Consider the following 23,268-nt stretch of genomic DNA (forward strand, 5'->3'; position numbering starts at 1 on the left):
ATGCATCCAGCGAGGCATCACAACAAAATTAGGCATAATAATGTGTTAATTCCACGACTGTATATATCAGTATCGGTTGATATCGGAATCGGTAATTAAGAGTTGGACAATATCGGCAAAAAAGCCATTATCGGACATCTCTACTTATTAGTATCCATTTGTCTTGGTTAGCAGTCTACTTTCTGCTTCTTGAAAAGTAACTTAACGCGAGGATTTTCTGATCAGGGTTTTATGCTATTGATTCCAACACCGATCATCAATAAATTAGATTAGCCGATACCCAATCACATGCATCTGTGACGCCTGGGTCGCATGCGATAGAGGTCATGATCCCAGATGCGGAAGGACAGGAGGAGGCGGTGTGGAGGCAAAAAGTAATTCGATCTGCGACGAAACAAAAGATGAGAGAAAAATTGAGACGACGCTGATGTTCAACGTTGGTTCACGTTGTTGGTTGGGGAATTGACCAAATATCAATGGTCAAATCAACGTCAGAACCCAACATTGATTAAACGTCGTCAAAAAAGCATGTTGTTTCAACGTTATGTTTGAGTTGCTCAACGTTGTTTTAATGTTGGGAATCGAGCGAAGTAAACAGCACAATATTGTATTTATTCTCTTGGAAGAATTACACAGGAAATCCTACAGCAAGTCGCAACATTACTATTTACTTTTTATTCTAAAATAGTGTTTGGTGAAATACAAAAATACACATTCCCTCCCAAGTAACATTGCACTTTAATGTGGTCATCGAGAAACTGACGAGAGGTACCGTATTTTTCGGACTATAAGTCGCAGTTTTTTTCATAGTTATTTATTTCTATTCTGGGAGAAAAAAATATATATTTACCGTATTTTTCGGACTATAAGTCGCAGTTTTTTTCATAGTTTGGCCGGGGGTGCGACTTATACTCAGGAGCGACTTATGTGAGAAATTATTAACACATTACCGTAAAATATCAAATATTATTATTTAGCTCATTCACGTAAGAGACTAGACGTATAAGATTTCATCGGATTTAGCGATTAGGAGTGACAGATTGTTTGATTATAGTTATTTGAATGACACTTACCATAATATGTTACGTTAACATACCAGGCACGTTCTCAGTTGGTTATTTATGCCTCATATAACGTACACTTATTCAGCCTGTTGTTCACTATTCTTTATTTATTTTAAATTGCCTTTCAAGTGTCTATTAAAATATTATTTGATATTTTGCGGTAATGTGTTAATCATTTCACACATAAGTCGCTCCAGAGTATAAGTCGCACCCCCGGCCAAACTATGAAAAAAACTGCGACTTATAGTCCGAAAAATACGGTAAATATATATTTTTTTCTCCCAGAATAGAAATAAATAATACATTTAGTAAGACGAGTTACATTACTTTATTGATACATATTATTTTCAGCTTTCGAGGGCCAAATAAAATGAAGTGGTGAGCCACATCTGGCCCCCGGGCCTTGAGTTTGACACCTGTGCTTTGGGCTGATGATTTGCCTTCTGACCTGGTTTGAGCATCGAGTGTCTTTGCAATACACTCATAATAACAATATGAAATTCTGAAAACTCATAAATGATCAAACTTCTTGAACACCAATTAAACATGAAATGTGATTGGAAGCCATATTTTCTTGAAGCTCTTTAAAATAAGTTCCCCCAATCCAATATGTCATCTGGCTTGCACATACCTATAAAATGACTCCATCATACTGTAAATCATATTTTACACAGCAAGCACATCCAACCACCTCACAAAGTAGGCCTTGGTCATGGCTCTAGCAACTCTGATAAAATAGTTTGCCTGACTAATAACAGCGTCGCAAATCACTGTCAAACATGAAGGACCAAAAAGCAGCACTACAACCTCTCTGAGTAATAAAATGAAACATGACCACGTACTGTAGAGTCGATATCAGGTTGCCGCTAAGAAATATTTTTTCGTCTTCAAATGTAATTTGTGCATGTCCCTGGGTGACAAATGATGACTCTGTGATGTTCTTGTAATAATAACAATTACAGCTAATTATGGTTTCACGCATTTTCAATGCTCCATTTTTTGCCCTGCAGTTATTTCACCTTAGGGTTATATTACCGTTCTTCTTTTGATGTATCATCTGATAGCTCTGCCAACATTCCTTGTTGGACAATTTTTTTTTAAAAAGGGTACACGTTGGATGAGTAGAGGAGAAAGGTGGCGTGAAAATGAAAACGGGTTTTCTTTAAAATGTTTATTTTTAATATTCCTTTTGAAGATACACTTTTGAGAGACTCACATTTTTGCAGTAGGTCCTTAAAAACAGCAGAATGCCTTTATAACGGACAAAACAAAATTAAATGTCTTCGAAACAAACAAAATATTGTATTTTTTAGACGATAAGGCGCGTTTAAATTCATTTTATTTGTAACCAGTTGCGCCTATTTCATGTATTAATTCTGGTTGTGCTTACTGACCTTGAACCAACAGTATTTGGTACATAGTGCAATGATAAGTGTGACGAGTAGATGGCAGTCACACATAAGAGATACGCATACTTGCCAACCCTCCCGGATTTTCCGGGAGACTCCCGAAAACCTCCCGGGACAAATTTTGTCCCGAAAATCTCCCGAAATTCAGGCGGACCTGAGTCCGCTTTCCCACAATATAAAGAACGTCTACAGTAAAGCAGTCCGTCTGCCGTAAACGGAAATGTTGTGACACTCTTAAACAGGACAATACTGCCATCTAGTGCATTTGATGAAAGCACTTTTGTGCGTGCCACACAGCAATGCATAATCAGAGAGGGTGTTCAGCATGGTTAGAAAGATAGTGACAGAGAATAGAACAAGGATGGACAATTCAACCCTTAACTCAACAATGAGTAGATGAGTGTTATGTGTGTGTATATGTGTAAATAAATGAACACTGAAATTCAAGTATTTCTTTTATATATATATATATATATATATATATATATATATATATATATATATATATATATATATATAGCTAGAATTCACTGAAAGTCAATTATTTCTTCGGGGTCGCGGGGGATATATATATATATATATATATATATATATATATATATATATATGAAATACTTGACTTGGTGAATTCTAGCTGTAAATATACTCCTCCCCTCTTAACCACGCCCCCAACCACGCCCCCCGCACGCACCCCCCACCTCCTGAAATTGGAGGTCTCAAGGTTGGCATGTATGGAGATTCGTGTGGACTGTAGTTTGACGCCTGTTCAATAAACAACGTTAGCAAGTACCGGTGTTTCATTAAGAATATAGACATGACACAGAGCGCTCAAAAATCAGTCACAATTTGTTCGTACGACTTTGGTAAGCTACGAAGCCAGACCACTTGATGGATTGTCGGAGCATTATGGCTACCGTAGTCAGACGTACTGTGCTTCAATATACGGGTATTATTATGGTGTGTGTTTAAGGACCCCAAAATGGAGACATATTAGCATACTTGCCAACCCTCCTGAATTTTCCGGGAGACTCCCGAATTTCAGTGCCTCTCCCGAAAATCTCCCGATTTCCAGCCAGACAACAATATGGGGGGCGTGCCTTAAAGGCACTGCCTTTAGCGTCGTCTCTCACCTGAAAAGGAGACTATTATATATGTCTCCGTTATCCATAGGTTTATCTATAACCCATAAAGTAGGCAGGCACAGAGCTATTTCTCACCGTGTGTTTATTCCAGCCGGCACGTTAATACTGTAGCGGCTGGCTACGGGGTATTAGCCAATGACTTTGGCTGGGGGGGCGGGACTTCCGGGAGAGATAGGGAAGTGACGTTGTTAATAGGAAGTGGGTGTTCGAGTTTTGCCGGGAAAAGGGATAGACACACATTGGAGCTGTTGTGTGGTTGAATTACATCTTGTGCAATAAAGACAAGACAAACAAAGAAGTCGTATGAGCCTACATTCCTGGGATTATTACAATACACTGACACGGATTCAGAGATCGCTCGCCAGTACTCAAATGGCAGAACAAAAGCTACTCAAATAGTGAAGGGTAAGTGTTTTTTGTTTTTTTTAAAGTAAGCAGCAAGTACAGTACAGTTAGTAGAACTGTGTTTTCATTACTGTTTACTGTACTATATATATATATATATATATATATATACTGTATTTTTCGGACTATAAGTCCAGTGCGACTTATATGTTTTTTCCCTTTTTTATTTTGCATTTTCGGCAGGTGAGACTTATACTCCGGTGCGACTTATACTCCGAAAAATACGGTATATATATATATATATATATATATATATATATACATATATATAAGAAATACTTTAATTTCAGTGAATTCTAGCTGTAAATATACCCCTCCCCCTTAACCCCGCCCACCCCCCCAATCTCCCGAATTCGGAGGTCTCAAGGTTGGCAAGTATGCATATTAGGAGACATTTTGGAGGCGTTTTGTTTCGCCCTGTTATGCAAAACCAACTTTTCTTACCGATTGGTACCTGCTGATATATATTTGCGATCTGTGTAAGTCCGGGATTGTAGCCTGTGCCATAGTCAATAAGGTCCTTCTTTTTTTCTATCCTCTTGTTTTGTGGTATTCATCCTCCGCTGTTGCCATTTCTAATATAAAGTAGCTTATAGTTCTAACTTAAATCTGTCAGTAGACTTGCTATGGAAGCACTAAAAACTACAACAAAGATGGCGGGGAGAAGACACAGTCAAAGGTGAGCCACGTAAATAAGACTACCCACAAAACGGCGCATCCTGAAGAGATAGTCAGAAAGCGACTTGAAGATGATCTGTAAAACATAATCTATGCAACATTTTGACCAAAGAACCACCATTACATGTTATGTAGACCACAAGGAAGTGATTTACATTTAGAAAAAAATCTAAATATGACTCCTTTAATGCGCCCTATAATCTGGTGCGCCTTTTGTATGAAAATAGACCTGCTCATCGGCAGTGCTCCTTATAATCCGGTGCGCCCTATGGTCCAGAAAATATGGTACTCTGCAAAAATGTAGATGCAAGCAACAAGAAATACCTAAAATCTATTTTAATTTTTAAACCAGGCCTATTTTTTCTTCTTGCTAATCTAATACCATGCACTAAGTAAAATGCATTAAAACTTAATATTTTCAGGACTATTTTTTTCTTGAAATGTGCATTTCTGACAGCAAAAAAACAAGTTTCTCAAGAGAATGTAGTCCTTAAAATAAGAATCAAATAAATAAAAAAGAAAATGTGACTGTTTTTTTTTTCAGTTTTAACAAATGAAAAAGTGTTATACATAAATATATAAAGCAGACTTGGACAAATTCAGGCCCGGGGTCCGCATGTGGCCCTTTAAGCTTTTCAATCTGCCCCCCCGGACATTCCCAAATAATTTTTTTAGATTTTTAAGATGGAAACTGTAGCTGCCATTATGATGTGCAGTGATGTTTACAAATGACCGTAAGTCTTAAACGATACAAAAGTATTTCAATGGTTGGAATTTGCCCTTTTGCATGATATACTAGTGTGGAGGTCTTGCTTCTCCGGGTTCCTTGGACCACCAATCATCGACATCCCAGGCTCTTCCAGGTTTCCAAAAGAGTTTTATTTTACAATCAATGTGCAAAGTATTTTGGGGTGCTTTTCAGCAGTTGTCTTTTTCTCAAGTGAGCACACGAATGTTTTTTTCTCCAGTGTCGTGTCTCGCTCTCGCTCGGCTTCGCCCGCACTCGGCTTCGCTCTCCACCATCAATCACCCCCTCTCCTTCCTGACTGCTGCCTTTAACAGAGCGACAGATGATCAGACAAACACTCTCAGCTGTGTCATCTACGCACCTGCCGCTAATCTCGAAGCCGATTCTGGCTCACCCCGCTTCGCTGCAGGTCCGCAAGCCACGCCCCCCCACAACTAGTTACTATGGTAATCTAAATCACAGCAGCTCAGACGAGGCACCAAGCAATGTGGGTGGGGAGCGTTTCCACAGAGTGTTTCCAGAGCGGCCAGCCTGAAATGCGGGTGTCGGGGACAGACGCGGAAGGAGATTTTTACAAAGTTCTAAAGCTTAGTGATATATCCGATATATCAGATTGTAGGTGGGGTTTTGTTTACCCTTCGCGTTCATATTTTGCTGTGTTTGTTGCATTTTTGTTGTGTTTCGCTTGATTGTAAAATATGTCGATCGCAGTGATGTGCAGTCACTAGAGGCAGGTGAGGCAGTGCCTCACCTGCCATCATGGAAAGAAAAAAAATGTAAATTTTTTTTTTTTTAATTAAATTGTTATATGTATCCAGTGATTATACTATAAAGTTATTTTCCATTTAACTTCACCCGTTTTTATTCAAAATCGCTGAATTTTCACATTTGCCGTTCAAATACTGAGAAGAGACGGTGCGGTGAACAGCAGCCAGTTGAGGCACGTCACTGCGTTGAGCCTCACCATGGATTGCGGACTCGGCTAACTGCTGGCCTGCTGTGCAGTGAGACCGTATTGCTATATGAATTATATTATACATTTCCATAATTTAGTTAGCTGAGGTATATAATGTACAGTGTATTTTGTCAACAACTGTATGTGTGTAAAGTATTTCTTGTGCTGAGCGATCATAAAACGACTGCAAAAGACGCACTGGCTGAGGCTCGCCTACTGCACCCCCGCCGTAGAATGCACGGCAAGCCCTGACGGGAGTGTTACATCAACTAAAGCCCACACTTAAACATTCCACGGGCAAGATTGAATCTATTTAAAAAAGTTATTTCATAAGAAGCCAAAAAGTGCAAAAACAATAATGTTCGTGTTGGAGGAGTTGTGAATGACTGCAGGGCCACAACATTAGGTACACCTGCAGACTGCAGGTGTACCTAAATCACAACTCCTCCAACACGAACATTATTGTTTTTGCACTTTTTGGCTTCTTATTACCGGTAAATAACTTTTGTAACCTATTTTTATGGGCTTTCCTCTTTGTGATGTTAAGTTCCTGTTATGCGCTGTTATACAGTATATGCCTTGAGCTCTTATTTTGAAGGCGCTAAGAGCGGAAGTGATGACACTTTTGAGTGGAGCGGAAGTTTTTGAAAGAAGTTAAATAAAGTGGTCCTCGTGTAAACTGGAGCCTTTGTTATTTTGTAGTTTCATACAGTATAGGCGACATTTATAAACCCTCGGTTACACTTTTTTAAATAGATTCAATCTTGCACGTGGAAAGTTTAAGTGAGGGCTTTAGTTGATATAACACTCTCGTCAGGGGGTGCATTAATCCAGCACAACAGCGGCTCGTGGACTTATTTTATAAGTAAAGCAAGACCATAATAACGTTTTGTTTTTTTATTAAATGTGCTTTTTTGTGTGCTACAGTTTGTATGTGTAAAGTTAAAGTTAAGTTAAAGTACCAATGATTGTCACACACACACTAGGTGTAATGAAATTTGTCCTCTGCATTTGACCCATCCTCTTGATCACCTCCTGGGAGGTGAGGGGAGCAGTGGGCAGCAGCGGCGCCGCGCCCGGGAATCATTTTTGGTGATTTAATAACCCCCAATTCCAACCCTTGATGCTGAGTGCCAAGCAGGGAAGAATGCTGGTATGAGCTTTTAAACATAACCCGTTAACTGCTGCCAATCAAATGGTGAATAAGATACTCTTTAGGGTTCATATGTTTGTAAATCTGACTGTGATGAAGTCAGTGCCTCACCAGCCATCAACCTCACCGCACGTCACTGGTCGATCGAGAGGGGGTGTGACATTCATATGTTGTCAATATTCAGTGTTTTATCGTTCATAGTTAATATTGTAAATCCCACATTCTTTATTTTCATGTACATTCTGGGTGTCTCATTCATTAAAAAATGTAAAATTCCATTCCGTTTTTAAGGCGGTCTCATAACGTTTTTAGCATTCAATCAGACATTATTGTGACGTTTTGGATTAGTGTTCCGAAAAAAAGATATACACTTGTTTTTCTTAAATTTGGCTCCCTGAGTCAAAATAATTGCCCAGGCCTGTCATAAAGTATTAAGAGGACTATGAATAAAAGACGATCCCTGTTTATCAAGACACCTGAGTTCTATTATGCACTTCTGTGTGGTTACTTGGACACCTTTTCAGCGATGAAGATGAACAAGCTAATATTTCAGTTGTATGAGCAGTAACACACACCTCCATGTATCATTACACGCTGCGGCTTGCAGGCGCACAAAAGCTGCCTTCTCGGAGGAACTGGACGAGAATCAGGGCGCACATGTGAGACAGCTCAGAGCACACATTCCAGCCCGTAACACGCTATCTCCCCACACGCACCGGGCACATATCAGGAGATGTTTATGGAACAGTAGACAGGCAGACGTGGAGTCTCCCAACAGGGCCGTGGCAAAGCCCCACGACGACCCCCGTGCCTTTGCCCCGGCCAGTGATTAATGTCAGCTGTCAGAACTCTCGCCCGGAGGATTCCTGTCTCGAGTGGTTGGCAGCTCCGTTTTTAATCTCGCACAAGTTAAAATATGTACTTATAAACACCAGGCCTGATGGGTGGTACCATTCCCTGCTTTAGTGGTTCGAATGGGCCAAGACTTCTCAGACTCAACATCTGCATTCTTGGCACTAGTACGGCTATATTTTTCAAATATTTTTACTGTCAAAAGGCATTGCCGCAAGTATAAATAAAACAAACCTACGAATTCGAGACGATCAGGTAATTCTAATCTATAAACTATATTAAAAGACCATATTGCTGTACAATAGTCTCTTTAGAACTGTGGCTGTCAATCAAATGTGAAATGTAGGGAAGTTGAGCTACATCCAAGCTCGGCAGCTCCTCAACGCAAATATGTTATCATTACTCTGATGATAGCCAGAGATTTTTTTTATTTTTTTTGCCTAAACATCAGGGGATAATTGGCATTTTTCATATTTTGTTTATACAACACTGTCCACTGTCATGACAATTGTTATTAGTTTCTGGGATTTTGTCTATTTTCTTTGTTTCCATTTTGCCTCCTTTTGTCACTATTCATCCTGTCTGGGGCTGTCTTCCGCACTTGTCTCTGATTGGCAATTAGGACTCACCTATTCCTGGTTGCTTTATATGCCAGCCCCTATACTCTGTACTAGAGATGTCCGATAATGGCTTTTTGGCCGATATCCGATATTCCGAAATTGTCCAACTCTTAACTACCGATTCCGATATCAACCGATACCGATATATACAGTCGTGGAATTAACACTTTATTATGCCTAATTTTGTTGTGATGTCCAGCTGGATGCATTAAACAATGTAACAAGGTTTTCCAAAATAAATCAACTCGAGTTATGGAAAAAAATGCCAACCTGGCACTGCCATATTTATTATTGAAGTCACAAAGTGCATTTAAAAAAAAAAAACATGCCTCAAAACAGCAGCTTGGAATTTGGGACATGCTCTCCCTGAGAGAGCATGAGGAGGTTGAGGTGGGCGGGGTTGAGGTGATGGGGGGGCGGTGGGGGGATAGCGGGGGGATAGCGGGGGGTGCATATTGTAGCATCCCGGAAGACTTAATGCTGCAATTGGTTCTGGGCGTTTGTTCTGTTGTGTTTATGTTGTGTTATGGTGCGAAATGTGTTTGTCATTCTTGTTTGGTGTGGGTTCACAGTGTGGCGCATATTTTTAACAGTGTTAAAGTTGTTTATACGGCCACCCTCAGTGTGACCTGTATGGTTGTTGACCAAGTATGGACGGCATTCACTTGTGTGTGTGAAAAGCCGTAGATATTATGTGACTGGGCCGACACGCAAAGGCAGTGCCTTTAAGGTTTATCGGCGCTCTGTACTTCTCCCTACGCCCGTGTACACAGCGGCGTTTTAAAAAGTCATGAATTTTATTTTTTGAAACCGATACCGATAATACATTTTAAAGCATTTATCGGCCGATAATATCGGACATCTTTACTCTGTACAATCCTTGCTAGACTTTTGCGTATCAATTCTACTTTGCATCGCTGTGTTTTGCTTTGAACCTCCATGCAGCATAGCCTTCCTTATGTGCCCTTTCTGTGCTCCCCCCTGCTGCTCTATATTCTGTGATTAAATACTTTTTTTTACCTGCACTTCGTCTGCCATCTCTACAGTCTGGGGTCAAAACCAACACAACCTTGATACAAAACGTGACACCCTTTTTTTTTAAACCTTTATAATTAACTTGGAGTGTATGAGAAAGTAAAATGCATTCCAACCAACATTTGCATTTTATACAATGGGTAATTCTTCTGGGAAAAATTGGGATTTTAGTTTTCATCATTAAAACAATGTACTTTTTTATTTATTTATTTTTTTAAATCATTCATGGTCGAGGAAGGAATTGTACGCTCAATGTGTTGCTAAACATGCCTCATGACAATACAGGAGAGGTTTTTATTTCCAGTAGGGAAGGGATTCATATGGCTCCATTCCTGGGCGGATCTCGCATGAGAGGAAGAGGGGGGGTTAATCATTTTGCAAAGTAGTCTGCTAAAAATGAGGGAAAGCACCACTCTACATAGCAACTGACACTGTGGTCAAAGTCGGAAATGCCATACAACCAATTTACTACTGCCATCTGGCGGCTAAAGTGGACAATGCACCCTCCCAATTATTCACACTTTGTGTGTCAGGTAAACAGTGACGAATGGGGCCGTATACAGTATTTTCCGGACAATAAGGCTCACTTAAAATCATTTTTAAAAAATTCCAAAAAACTCAACAATGTGCCTTATATTCCGGTGCGCCTAATGTAAGGAATGCGGTTGGTTGAGCTTACCTATGTCGAAGCAATTCTATTTGGTACATGGTGTAACGATAAGAGTGACCAGTAGATGGCGGTCAAACATAAGAGATAAGTGTAGGCTGCGCTGCTTGATGTGCTTCAACATATGAGTATTATTATGGTGTGTGTATAAGGTAAGACATATCTGGCGTTTTGTTTCGCAATATTATGCAAAAGCAACTTTTCTTACCTTCTGGTACCTGCTGATCTGTGTTTGGGATCTGCATAAATCCTGGAAAATTGCACGCTACCGCCTTTGTAGTCGATAAGCTTCTTCTTTTTCACTATCTTCTTGTTATGGGAAATTCATCCTTCACTGTTGCCATTTCAAATATAAAGTAGTGTAAAGTTCTTACTTATATCTGTCAGTAAACTCACCATGAAAGCGCTAAAACATACCGGTATAGTGAGTTTACATTATTCACCCAAGGAACTTTAGTTATTAGAGAGTTCCGGTCGAACGGTTTTTCACGGAACACATTTCCGGTGTTGTTGTTTCCGGATGAGGAGATGCTGCTCCGTTATTGATTTAAGTAAAGTCTGAATGTCATTAAAACAGTTAGCTCCATCTTTTTGACACTTCTTCCACTCCCGTCCTTGCACGCTACACCGCTACAACAAAGATGACGGGGAGAAGACGCTGCCGAAGGTGAGCCACGTAAATACAACCGCCCACAAAACAGCGCATCCGAAAGCGACTGTCAGAAAGGGGCTTGAAGATGATCTGTACAACATGATCTATGCAACGTTTTGACCAAAGAACCACCATTACAAGTTATGTAGACCAGTGTTTTTCAACCACTGTGCCGGCGGCACACTAGTGTGCCGTGAGATACAGTCTGGTGTGCCGTGGGAGAGGATCTAATTTCACCTATTTGGGTTAAAAATATTTTTTGCAAACCGGTAATTATACTCTGCAAACTATGTGTTGTTGTTGAGTGTCGGTGCTGTCTAGAGCTCGGCAGAGTAACCGTGTAATACTCTTCCATATCAGTAGGTGGCAGCCGGTAGCTAATTGCTTTGTAGATGTCGGAAACAGCGGGAGGTAGTGTGTAGGTAAAAAAGGTGTCTAATGCTTAAACCAAAACTAAACAAAAAGTGAGTGGCCCTCAGAAAAGGCATTGAAGCTTAGGGAAGGCTATGCAGAACGAAACTAAAACTGAACTGGCTACAAAGTAAACAAAAACAGAATGCTGGACGACAGCAAAGACTTACTGTGGAGCAAAGACATTGTACATCCGAACATGGCATGACAATCAAAAATGTCCCCAAAAAGAAGGATAAAAACAACTGAAATATTCTTCATTGCTAAAACAAAGTAGATGTGGGAAATATCGCTCAAAGGAAGACATGAAAATGCTACAGGAAAATACTAAAAAAAGAAAAAAAGCCACCAAAATAGGAGCGCAAGACAAGAAATAAAACACTACACACAGGAAAACAGCAAAAAACTCCAAATAAGTCACGCCGTGATGTGACAGGTTGTGACAGTACACCTACTTTGAGACAAGAGCTATAGTGATGCATGGTTGGTTATGGTTTAAAATCACATCCAACAATTGCGACAACGACTTTTTACTGTCTACTGAGTTTCGTTTTTTAATGATTTCTGCTGGTGGTGTGCCTCTGGATTTTCTAAATGCAAAAAATGTGCCTTGGCTCAAAAAAGGTTGAAAAACACTGATGTAGACCACAGAGAAGTGTTTTACATTTCATATATGAAAAAAGATCAAAAATAGACCATTCATCGGCAGTGCGCCTTATAATCCGGTGCACCCTATGGTCCGAAAAATACGGTAAACACCAGTCCTACTTTATGTATGGAGAACAAAATCTGGGCAATGATCTGATACAATATCAGCATGTCTCAAACATATTTTTATTATTTTGTAGTGTGGAATCTTAGGAAAAGGCTGGATCAAGTAAAATGACTGCGCATGAAAAACCCTAATACAACACGGGCGGTCCTGGAGATGAGTTTGTCGTAATTTAAGATGACACCGGTGCGATCAACTGATTCTTTTTTTGTTTTGTTTGTCTTCTCAGTCCTCAAGATGAGAATCAAGGAGGTGAAGAAGGAGAAAGGTGACAGGAAGCTGATTGCGGCCCAGAAGAAGAAGAAAGTCTTAAAGCAGGGCGTGCTGCGCAAAAAGGACCTGAAGAAGCTGGTGCTGTACATCAAGAACGGCGCCAACTGCCCGTGCTCGCAGCTGGACACCCTGGGCTCCAACTTCCTCATCATGGGCCGCAAAGTGGACCAGCAGCTGCTGCTCATGTCCATCCACAAATGGGACAAGAAGAGCAAGGAGCTCAAGTTTGCCATCAAGTACATGAAGTCCCATCAGTGCCCAACCTACCACACTGTGTTCCAGTGATGCAGACCACCCATCCATTCTTACTCCACGCATTCTTCACTTATTTTACAAATAATACAACCTTGATTCCATAATCCCGGAAAACACTGTCTCCGATGTATCTAAAGGACGGTGAAGCTTTTATCTGCATAATACGGGAAGGAGGTTACAATGTTTGTGTATAATGTTGAGGAGGAGCCTGTTCTCATGACGCGTTAGTAGGACTTTAGTGGAATTAGTTAAGGGTGTCCCGTTATGATGATGATATCGGATATTGGTTTGATAACAGCAAGAAAAACAAGTTTGGTCTTGCATGTCAAATGTGTGACATGATGTCCGATACAAGCAGTGCTTTACTTGTGCAAAGGCGGACAGCCAGTTAACATCTAAATGCCCTCCAATAAGCCCACATGTTTGATTTGTTCTTGTATTGTAATCAAGTCATTGACAAAAAAGGTAATTATGGTAGGATATAAGCTACTAAGGACAGTGGTTCTTAACCTGGGTTCGATCGAACCCTAGGGGTTCGGTGAGTCGGCCTCAGGGGTTCGGCGGAGGTCAAAACACACCCGACTCATCGTGTAAATAAAAACTTCTCCCTATCGGCGTATTACGGATACGGCAACAGAACAAGTCAGACTGATTTGCAGGTGTGTAATTTGTTGTGAGTTTATGCACTGTGTTGGTTTAGTTCTTTGAACAAGGTGATGTTCATGCACGGTTCATTTTGTGCACCAGTAAAAAAACATGGTAACATTTTAGTATGGGGAACATATTCACCATTAATTAGTTGCTTATTAACATGCAAATTAGTAACATATTGGCTCTTAATTAGTCATTATGAAGTACTTATTAATGCCTTATTTGGCATGGCCTTGTTATAACCCTAACCCTCTAACCCTGGCCCTAACCCTCTAACCCTAACCAAATAACTCTAAATGAAGTCTTTGTTACTTAAAATATGTTCCCCTAGTGTCCAAAAAACTCTAAATTAAGTCTTTTTTACTTAGAATATGTTCCCCTAGTGTCCAAAAAACTCTAAATTAAGTATTTGTTACTTAGAATATGTTCCCCATACTAAAGTGTTACCAAAAACATATAACTTTGTCTTGAATTTGAAAAAAAAAACATTTTATTTTTCACTAAAGAAGGGTTCGGTGAATGCACATATGAAACTGGTGGGGTTCGGTACCTCCAACAAGGTTAAGAACCACTGTACTAGGAGCTTTCAGCTACACAACAGCTATACACACAATAGCACACAAGCTAGACATACACAATCAGAGTCCTTAATTTAACAATACTAAAGGGGAACTGCATTTTTGGGAATTTTGCCTATCGTTCACAATACTTATGAGAGACAACTAGACAACTCCATTCCAGATGGTTATTTATAAATAGGTTTGTGTTTTTCATACCTACCATTGTTCTCTGTTTGAGTAATTGCACTCGATCAAGCCTTTCTTTATTTAATTCCACAATACAAAATAATACAAATATGTATGATTCATGCTGATATTGTAACAGATCAATATTGGTTTCAGCCAATACTAAATGCTCCAATATCGGTATTGTATCAGTTGGGACACCCTTAGCGTTAGTGCACCTTTCCTTATTTATGAATTTTAAGTAACAAGACCTGCCTGTAATCTCCCAAAACCATGAGGTCCAACTAAATCTTAAAATCAAGGCTAAAAGAAAGTTCTTCCTGTATGTTGGGGAGAGCGGGGTTAGTTATTACATCTCACTACCAGAGGACTCCTCTCTCACATTGTGCTACAAGAATTTACGAAATTAGGATCAGAGCTCGCCTACGTAGTCTTCTCTGGAGTAAGACAGTTTAATTTGAGGACTTTCTGTGCTTTTCATGTCAAATTGTAAATATTCAGCTCTTCGATATTTGCTTCTAGGCTTTTACACAAAGGGTTATAGTGTGAAGGGAAATCTTTTTATTGTTGTTGACTAGCTGTTTGACACAGTTTTTCGCCTGGATTCTGGCCCAAAAAAAAAAATCCATTTGAGGTTGGTTGTCGCATTCTCTTTGAGGTTGGTTGTCACACATACGTACATATCCATACATAAAGGCATACAGATGTGTTTAATATTACTGGTCCTTGCTCGGTTTGTGTTTAGATGAGTTATGTTTTGTCAACTTTGACAATGCAATCACATTTTCAAATGTAGGTCTTCCTTTCTGCTTGTTAAAAAAAAACATTTGTTGCCAATTCAAAATAAGACTGTGCCCGAGTGTCTATGACAGTTTATATACAATTTTTGTTACGATGCATTTGATAATAATAGATACGCATTTCAAGCAAACACTTTAAATGTTTACGCAGCTGACTAACTTTCCAAAGTGTTGCAATTCTGCCTTTGAGCACATAAATTACGGCCATTGTAACACTTGCACACACATTAGCTTTGTCTGTCGTCAGCTAATGATAGCGATTTAACTGCTTACTGTATGTTCGCTATCATTAAATGTACTGCATATCCTATCATAACAACAACATAACTGCAAATTGTTAATTGCTTCTTTGGGACTGACTTGTGTACCTGAACGTCAGACTGATTCCTCGGGTCGGCGAGCAATTTTAATTCAATGCAATTAGCAATGGTGAAAAATATGGACTAAAAAAATTATGTTAAACAAATAATGGAAACAAAAGCTAGCCTGTGCACTGCAAAAAGTCAGTGTTTAAAAACAAGAAAAAAAAAAAAATAGGGGTATTTTATTTGAACTAAGCAAAAGCATCTGCCAATAGAGCAAGAAAATTCAAGACTTTCCAAAACAAGTAAAATTAGCTAACCTCAATGAACCCAAAAATACCTTAAAATAAGTGCACTTTTCTTGGTAGAAAAAGAGAGACCTTTTTGCTCAATATGTTGAAAAATATTCTTAAATTAAATAAATGCTAGTGCCATTATCTTGACATAATGATATGCGCTCGGCATCATGATTTTTTTTTTTCATGCTTGAAGTAACAAATTATTACTTTAAAAAAGTAGTTTTATACTTGTGAGTGTTGATGACACAGCTTTGCATCAGTTGATATTCTAGTTTCAAGCATGTTTTACTCAATATAGGTCATAAAATCTTAGCTACAAGCTGTAATATCTTACTGAGATCATTTAGGACCAAAACCCTTAAAACAAGTAAAACACTCTAACATAAAATCTGCTAATGAGAATAATTATCTTATCAGACAGAAAATAAGCAAATATCACCCTTATTTGAGATATTTAATCTTACTTAGATTCCAGTTTTTGCAGTGTGGTGTTTTTGTTATATTTTTGGGTATTTTTTTTTGCTTCGAGCAAGTTGCAAACAGCCCCTTCAAGCTTCAATTTAATATAGGTGTATACAGTGTGACAACTAACCGTGTTCTTCCCTTCTACCGTAAAATTCCGGACTATAGACCGCTCCTTTTTTCCTATGTTTTGATTCATGCGGCTTATAAAATGTATTCGCTGACGGACATAATGCATATCGTTTTCATTAAACACATGCAAATACACTAAGAGCTACTTTTTTCCTACGCTTTGATTCATGCGGCTTATAAAATTTCTTTACTGACGGCCATAATGCAAATAGTTTTTATTAAACACATGCAAATCCACTGAAATGGTATGTTATTGTTTGTGCTATGGCACCATTTTTTTGGGACGAGTTCGCTCACTGCCGGTGCTGCTGGGTTAATGCCTACAGTGTTTCCTGCTGTTGAACCGGAAGTACAAATGCCGGTCCGTCTTCTAATCGTTCATACCGTTTCTACTCATATTGATTCTTCATTCATCACTCCAAGCAACGTTTTTAAGTTTCACAATATAACTAAAACAATTCATACTTACTGAACTGTCCCATGTGTTATGTCTGTAGTGTTTTTACACATATTTGTACGTGCTATCGTTATGTAAAGAAGCTAGCGTCGTTAGCTTTAACTAATATGCTAAGACTTTCTCGAGTGTCATTACAACGGCATTCTTTTTGTATCGTTTCAGTATCACAAATGCCTAAGTAAATTCCCCAAAACGTCACCGTGGAGTTTTTGCGTCTGTTTAGCGGATTGGAGATGCCTGTTCTTTTTGATCAGCTGTTTTACTGCCGTCTTACAGGCACCGATTGAAAACAATTAAGGTATGTAAATAAACATTTACAAAATCTTTCTGTGTAAATAACTCATATCACAACATACATATCTGCGGCCTATAGTCCAGTGCAATTAATATATGGAAAAAACTGTTTTATTTTTAATTTAGTGGGTGCGGCTTATATACCCGTGTGCTCTATAGTCCGGAAAATACGGTACATTTTAGGTAAATAATTGTTATATAATAAACATAATAATAATTGGTATGCATTTCACAAACACACATACATTGCTGTGCTAGAACTAAATAAAGTGTACTTTTTTAACGGTTTTCTACAAAACTTGTACACTATTTAACAACAGTGTGTGCACATAGTCAGTTAAAATGACAAATAAGAGTTTAATCAGTCACAATTTCAGGTGAAATCATGTTTGATTATGTAATGATTTTTGAGGGAGGGTTTTATTTCTTTTAAATTGCAGCAGTGATTTGCTACAGGTGGACTGTGCAATGGGCCGTGCAGCACAAATGTCCCAGGAAGAACCCAAAAGTAGACATAAATGTAATTACGTGCAAGAATTAGGTAATTCCGTCGCGTAGACAATTAGGAAACCGTTTCTCCCCATTGGGAAAGAAGAATAGCAGAAGAGGAAGACGGAGCGCTGGGAGACACATCGACTGGATGATATTGGCACTGACTAGAAAAATGAAAACTTCCACATTTTTTTAATGGAAGAAAGAAAGAATGTTCCTTACAAGAAGACAAGTAAAGAGACTCTGGACAGAGCCAACAATCTCAGCGGCACTCGTTTTTTTTAAATCAATTCTCTTTTTATTCCTTTTTTTGTACTTTATTATTATAATTTGCTTCTGTGGTATGAAAGCAGATCTCATACTTCAACACATACATACTTAACAACCAAATTCACTGTTCTTGTCGCAATAAAAGATTAAATTTAACCTTGACTATTTTTTATAATCAGTCGCTGTTCTGTTGTTTTTGCAAAATGTAAATGAATAAAGTATATTTGATTTTTTTTAAGAATATTGCTTGGAATTGTGTTCTTATTTGTCTTATCTAACCTTTTGGTATCTTGCACGACTTGTTTTGTTTTCTGACACAAAAAAAGACGTGAGCAAAAATGTGTCTTACAGCAAGCACACTGTAGGTTACTTGGTGGTTTTCATGCATTCATCCTTATAAATGCGTCCTTCACAAATAGTGGAGCAAGGCCCCCTGGGGGTTGGTCGGTGGATGAGCGGGTTGCGATGCCAGGGGGGGCTTGTGTACCCCAGGGAAACATGCTTTTTTTTTTTGACAGAGCGCATATATCACTTGGCGTCTCTGTGACTACGGTGGCAGACGAGGAAAGACCATTGTGTTGTTTTCTTTATTTTAAGAAGGCTAAAATATTATGCAGAGGTGTACTTATAACACTCTTATAGACAAATGCTACTGATACAAAATATTTCCTTCTTTTTAGGGTTTTAGGGTTTCAGGTAATGGTCTAGAGCAGACCTTGGCAAATTAAGGCCCGGGGGCCGCATGAGGCTCGTTAAGCTTTTCAATCTGGCCCGCTGGACATTCCCAAATAATGTTTTTACATTTTTAAGATGGAAACTGTAGCTGCCATTATGATGTGCAGTGATGTTTTCAAATGACCGTAAGTCTTGAACTATACAAAATATTTAAATGGTTGGCATCTGCGCTTTTGAATGATATACTAGTTACTGTGGTAATCTACGTCACAGCAGCTCAGACGAGGAACCAAGCATTGTGGGTGGGGTGCGTTTCTACTGTTACGACCGGGTCGCATGGCAGGCATGTGATTTGACCACAATGAAAAAGACTGAAAACATTTCCGGGGGTCTGGGGGACGAAGGCCCCCAAAACCAGCTCCTGGTTTTTCACCAATTTAACATGCTAAAATTAACAAAGACAGCACCATTTGAAGAAAATATTTTAGTGTTTAAAGACATGAAAACATCATTAAAAGAACATACATAACCCAATTATCCTAACGAATCACTGTATATGGTTCAGTCCCAACATTATTTAGTCACTAATATTTACATCTTGTGTTCATTTCACATCCACAGGTGTCACATTGTTCAGTGTTATTATCACTAATAACAATTCACAGTTTTAATGTATATGCCTAATTGCCTACAAGTTTAGTTATAAATATAACAAAATACCAAATGTAAACATTTCATTCTTTTCGCCAAAGTAGCATATAAATTTATGAAAATAATTAAACATGTTTAGTATTGTTTACTCATATTTGAAAATAGGAAATAATAATAATGTGAGGACACTGACATATTGCATGAAACAAGTGTGAAAATATTTACCTTCAAGATTGTTACACCACTGACAATATTGTTTCAAGAGACTACATAAGAACTTAATATTACAAAATAGTATTATATGCAAATTTATTTCAAATAAATTGTTAAATGGAATCAATAATGCGACTCTTTGAATTTCTGTAATTTCATAATATATTTTCACGTGGCTTTTTATTTTTAGAAAAACCCATTTATATTTCGCAAAGCAATAATAGGTTGATATTTCAAACAAACATGCGTATTTCGCAAGCAAATATTTTTCAGCTTACCTCATTATTAACAACCCTGTCTGCAACTGAAGTGGGTTGTTTGGGTGGATCTTTCCTCTCGATGTCTACGGCAGTTGTCGATGTAAACAAAGGATGAAGTCCGTAAGGTTTGCTCACTTTCGGTTGACATCCAAAAGTACCAGCTAGTGAAAAGTTTGTTTTCCTTGCTTCAAGTTGTTTCATATGTTTTTGGCGTTTCGCATGTACTTCCAAAGCCTTGAAACCTCGTGATCCATAGTCAATATTATCATGACACCACGTGCACAAAACCTTTCCGGGACGATCGATTTTCCGAATAAAATCACCGAACAAAGTCGTAACTTCCTTCTTCCCAACAGTATCAGTGATTTCCCTTTCCATCCAGTCCCATCGAAACTTATTTTTGACATGTTTATCAATTTCTTTTACTCGTAAAGCGTCCTTTCTCTCGAGAACCGACATCGTTTACATATGGAAAATGGCGGTAATAACCATTCATAACAGATGTCCTGATTGGTCACAAGGAACATATCGACCAATCAACTACGGCGTAATATAAACTACGTCTCGAGTCTTGATTTAGGGTCGGAAAAAAAAACGGAAAAACGGGAGATTTTTTTTTTTCTTTCCCGAGATTAAAAAAGACGGAATTTTTTCTTTAGACGGAAAAATCACATGCCTGCATGGTGATGCAGGGTTTGTTCTCCCCGGATGCAAATGGACGAATCCGGACAGGACTTGCAGGTAAGGACATGATTTAATAGTAAATTAACACAAAACAGGTACAAAACAGAAAACAAACCGACGGAATAAGATGCCGATCGCACATGAAGCTAAGGCTAAAACTTAGCACAGACTAGGGATCACTAGCAGGGACTAGGAGACCAGCAAAACTAACGTAACAGTAGCGTGACGCAAATAAAGAAGCCAGACCGACTGACTGGCAAAGGCACGCTTAAATAATGTCAGTGATTACAAACAGGTGCACGTCCGGAACACAAGAGGCAGGTGAAACTAATAAGTAGCCATGGTACAAACTCAGAGGTGCATAAACAGGAACTAAAGGAGTCCAAAACAAACAGAAAACACAAAACATGATCCGGACCACGGATCATGACATCCACATTGTGTTTCCAGAGCGGCCAACCTGAAATGCGCGTGTCAGGGACAGACGCAACAAAGTTCTAAAGCTTAGTGATGTATCAGATATATGATTGTAGGTGGAGTTTTTTTTTACCCTTCGCGTTCATATTTCGCTGTTAGTTGCATTTTTATTGCGTTTCGCTTGATTGTAAAATATGTTGATCGAGAGGGGGTGTGACGTTCATATGTTGTCAAAATTTAGTATTTTATTGTTCGTAGTTAATATTGAAAATACCAAATTCTTTATTTTCATGTGCATTCTGGGTGTCCCATTCATCCATCCATCCATCCATTTTCTAACGCTTATTCCCTTCGGGGTCGTGGGGGGCGCTGGAGCCTAGCTTAGCTACAATCGGGCGGAAGGCGGGCTACACCCTGGACAAGTCGCCACCTCATTGCAGGGCCAACACAGATAGACAGACAACATTCACACTCACATTCACACACTAGGGCCAATTTAGTGTTGCCAATCAACCTATCCCCAGGTGCATGTCTTTGGAGGTGGGAGGAAGCCGGAGTACCCGGAGGGAACCAACGCAGTCACGGGGAGAACATGCAAACTCCACACAGAAAGATCCCGAGGCCGGGATTGAACTCACGACTACTCAGGACCTTCGTATTGTGAGGCAGACGCACTAACCCCTCTACCACCGTGCTGCCCCGGTGTCCCATTCAGTAAAAAAAAAAAAAAAAAATCCATTCCAATTTTTAAGGCGGTCTGTCATACATTTTTAGCATTCAATCAGACATTATTGTGAGTTGTTGTATTAGTGTTCCTAAAAACCGGCCCCCAGACATTTTTTTCTCTAAATTTGGCCCCCCGAGTCAAAATAATTGCCCAGGCCTGATCTAGAGTCCCATTAGGCTACTGTTTATCTACCTGCATTAATGCAGATTTGGCCGTATTTTGAAAGGTTTCGAGGCAAATATATAAGCAATAATAAAAAAATGTTTTTAAATGAGATGGAGTAGATTTATACACTCTTGAGAAAAATAATTTTTGAATTAAAATTGTATTCCACAAGATGATGGAAGTGATACTTTTAAGATCCATTTCCTTCGAACCCCTTTTGTTTTTTCTGACTTTATTACCTTTATGAACCACTTCTTTTGGGACTCTATGAAAGATATTTCCATCTCTTTATTTGAACGATTGGAACACCCAAGAAAAAAACAGCAATACAGCATGTTCTGCTCAAACCTTACACTCGGACTCTCACTTGTTTTAATGCTACCATGAATTGATTTACGTCGACCCCGACTTAAACAAGTTGAAAAACTTATTCGGGTGCTACCATTTAGTGGTCAATTGTACGGAATATGTACTGTACTGTGCAATCTACTAATAAAAGTTTTAATCAATAAAAAAAAAAACGCTCAAGCAGCTGCTTGACCATCGTGTGAATTAAGCCGCAAAGAAGAAAAACGGACGTGACGTCATATGCAACCCAGCAATTGAGAAGCACTGCTTTAAACAAATATATTTTTCTCCAGTGTTTGCAAACATTTGTACTTTTTCCAAATATGTTAGAGGCACTATAGAGAGCCTGCTGACCAACTGCATCTCTGTCTGGACTGGAGCCTGCAATGCCTCAGACTGGAAGTCTCTCCAGAGAGTGGTGAGAACGGAGGAAAAGATCATCAGGACTCCTCTTCCTCCTATCCAGGAGATCGCAAAAAGCCGCTGCCTGACCAGGGCTCAGAAAATCTGCAAAGACTCCTCCCACCCCCACCAAGGACTGTTTTCACTGCTGGACTCTAGAAAGAGGTTCCGCAGCCTCCGAAGCAGAACCTCCAGGTTCTGTAACAGCGTCTTCCCTCAGGCCGTAAGACTCTTGAACGCATCATAATTATCCCCTCAACTCCCCCCAAAATGGATTAACTCGCTGGAATATAAAGACAATATAACATACATCCATAAACGTGGATGCATATGAAAAAGTGCAATATATTTATCTGTACAGTAACCTATTTATTTATTCATATATGCACCTTATTGCTTTTTTATCCTGCACTACCATGAGCTAATGAAACGAAATTTCGTTCTTATCTGTACTGTAAAGTTCAAATTTGAATGACAATAAAAAGGAAGTCTAAAGTCTAGTCTAGTCTAGTCTAAATATTAAGTCCCATGAAAAGGCAAATAATGACAATAAGAATAAGAATAATTAAAAAAAAAAAATAGAGGAGCCTCTAAATTCTACATGTAAAACGTGTGCACCCTCCGATGCGTTGTATAGAAATGCTTTTGAGGACAGATGGTCAATGACTTACGGACAATTAGTTGCCAAGTCCTACCTTTTGCTATGTATTGCTTGATGCCAGCCATGTTT

At 39.0% G+C, this 23,268-nt stretch overlaps 1 protein-coding gene across 1 annotated transcript in view; it reads left to right on the forward strand.

Moving 5' to 3' along the window:
• sfrp5 (secreted frizzled-related protein 5) overlaps positions 1-18,237 on the forward strand; it is a 60,949-nt gene extending 42,712 nt beyond the window's left edge. Inside the window, exon 3 of the mRNA XM_061949178.1 lies at positions 12,793-18,237. Coding sequence (XP_061805162.1) covers positions 12,793-13,121 — 329 coding nt within the window. The 3' untranslated portion in view covers positions 13,122-18,237. The remainder of the gene's footprint in view (positions 1-12,792) is intronic.
• The last annotated feature ends 5,031 nt before the right edge of the window (positions 18,238-23,268 follow it).

The sequence above is a fragment of the Nerophis lumbriciformis genome, linkage group LG02 (assembly GCF_033978685.3).
Source record: "Nerophis lumbriciformis linkage group LG02, RoL_Nlum_v2.1, whole genome shotgun sequence".
Classification (NCBI taxonomy): Eukaryota; Metazoa; Chordata; class Actinopteri; order Syngnathiformes; family Syngnathidae; genus Nerophis; species Nerophis lumbriciformis.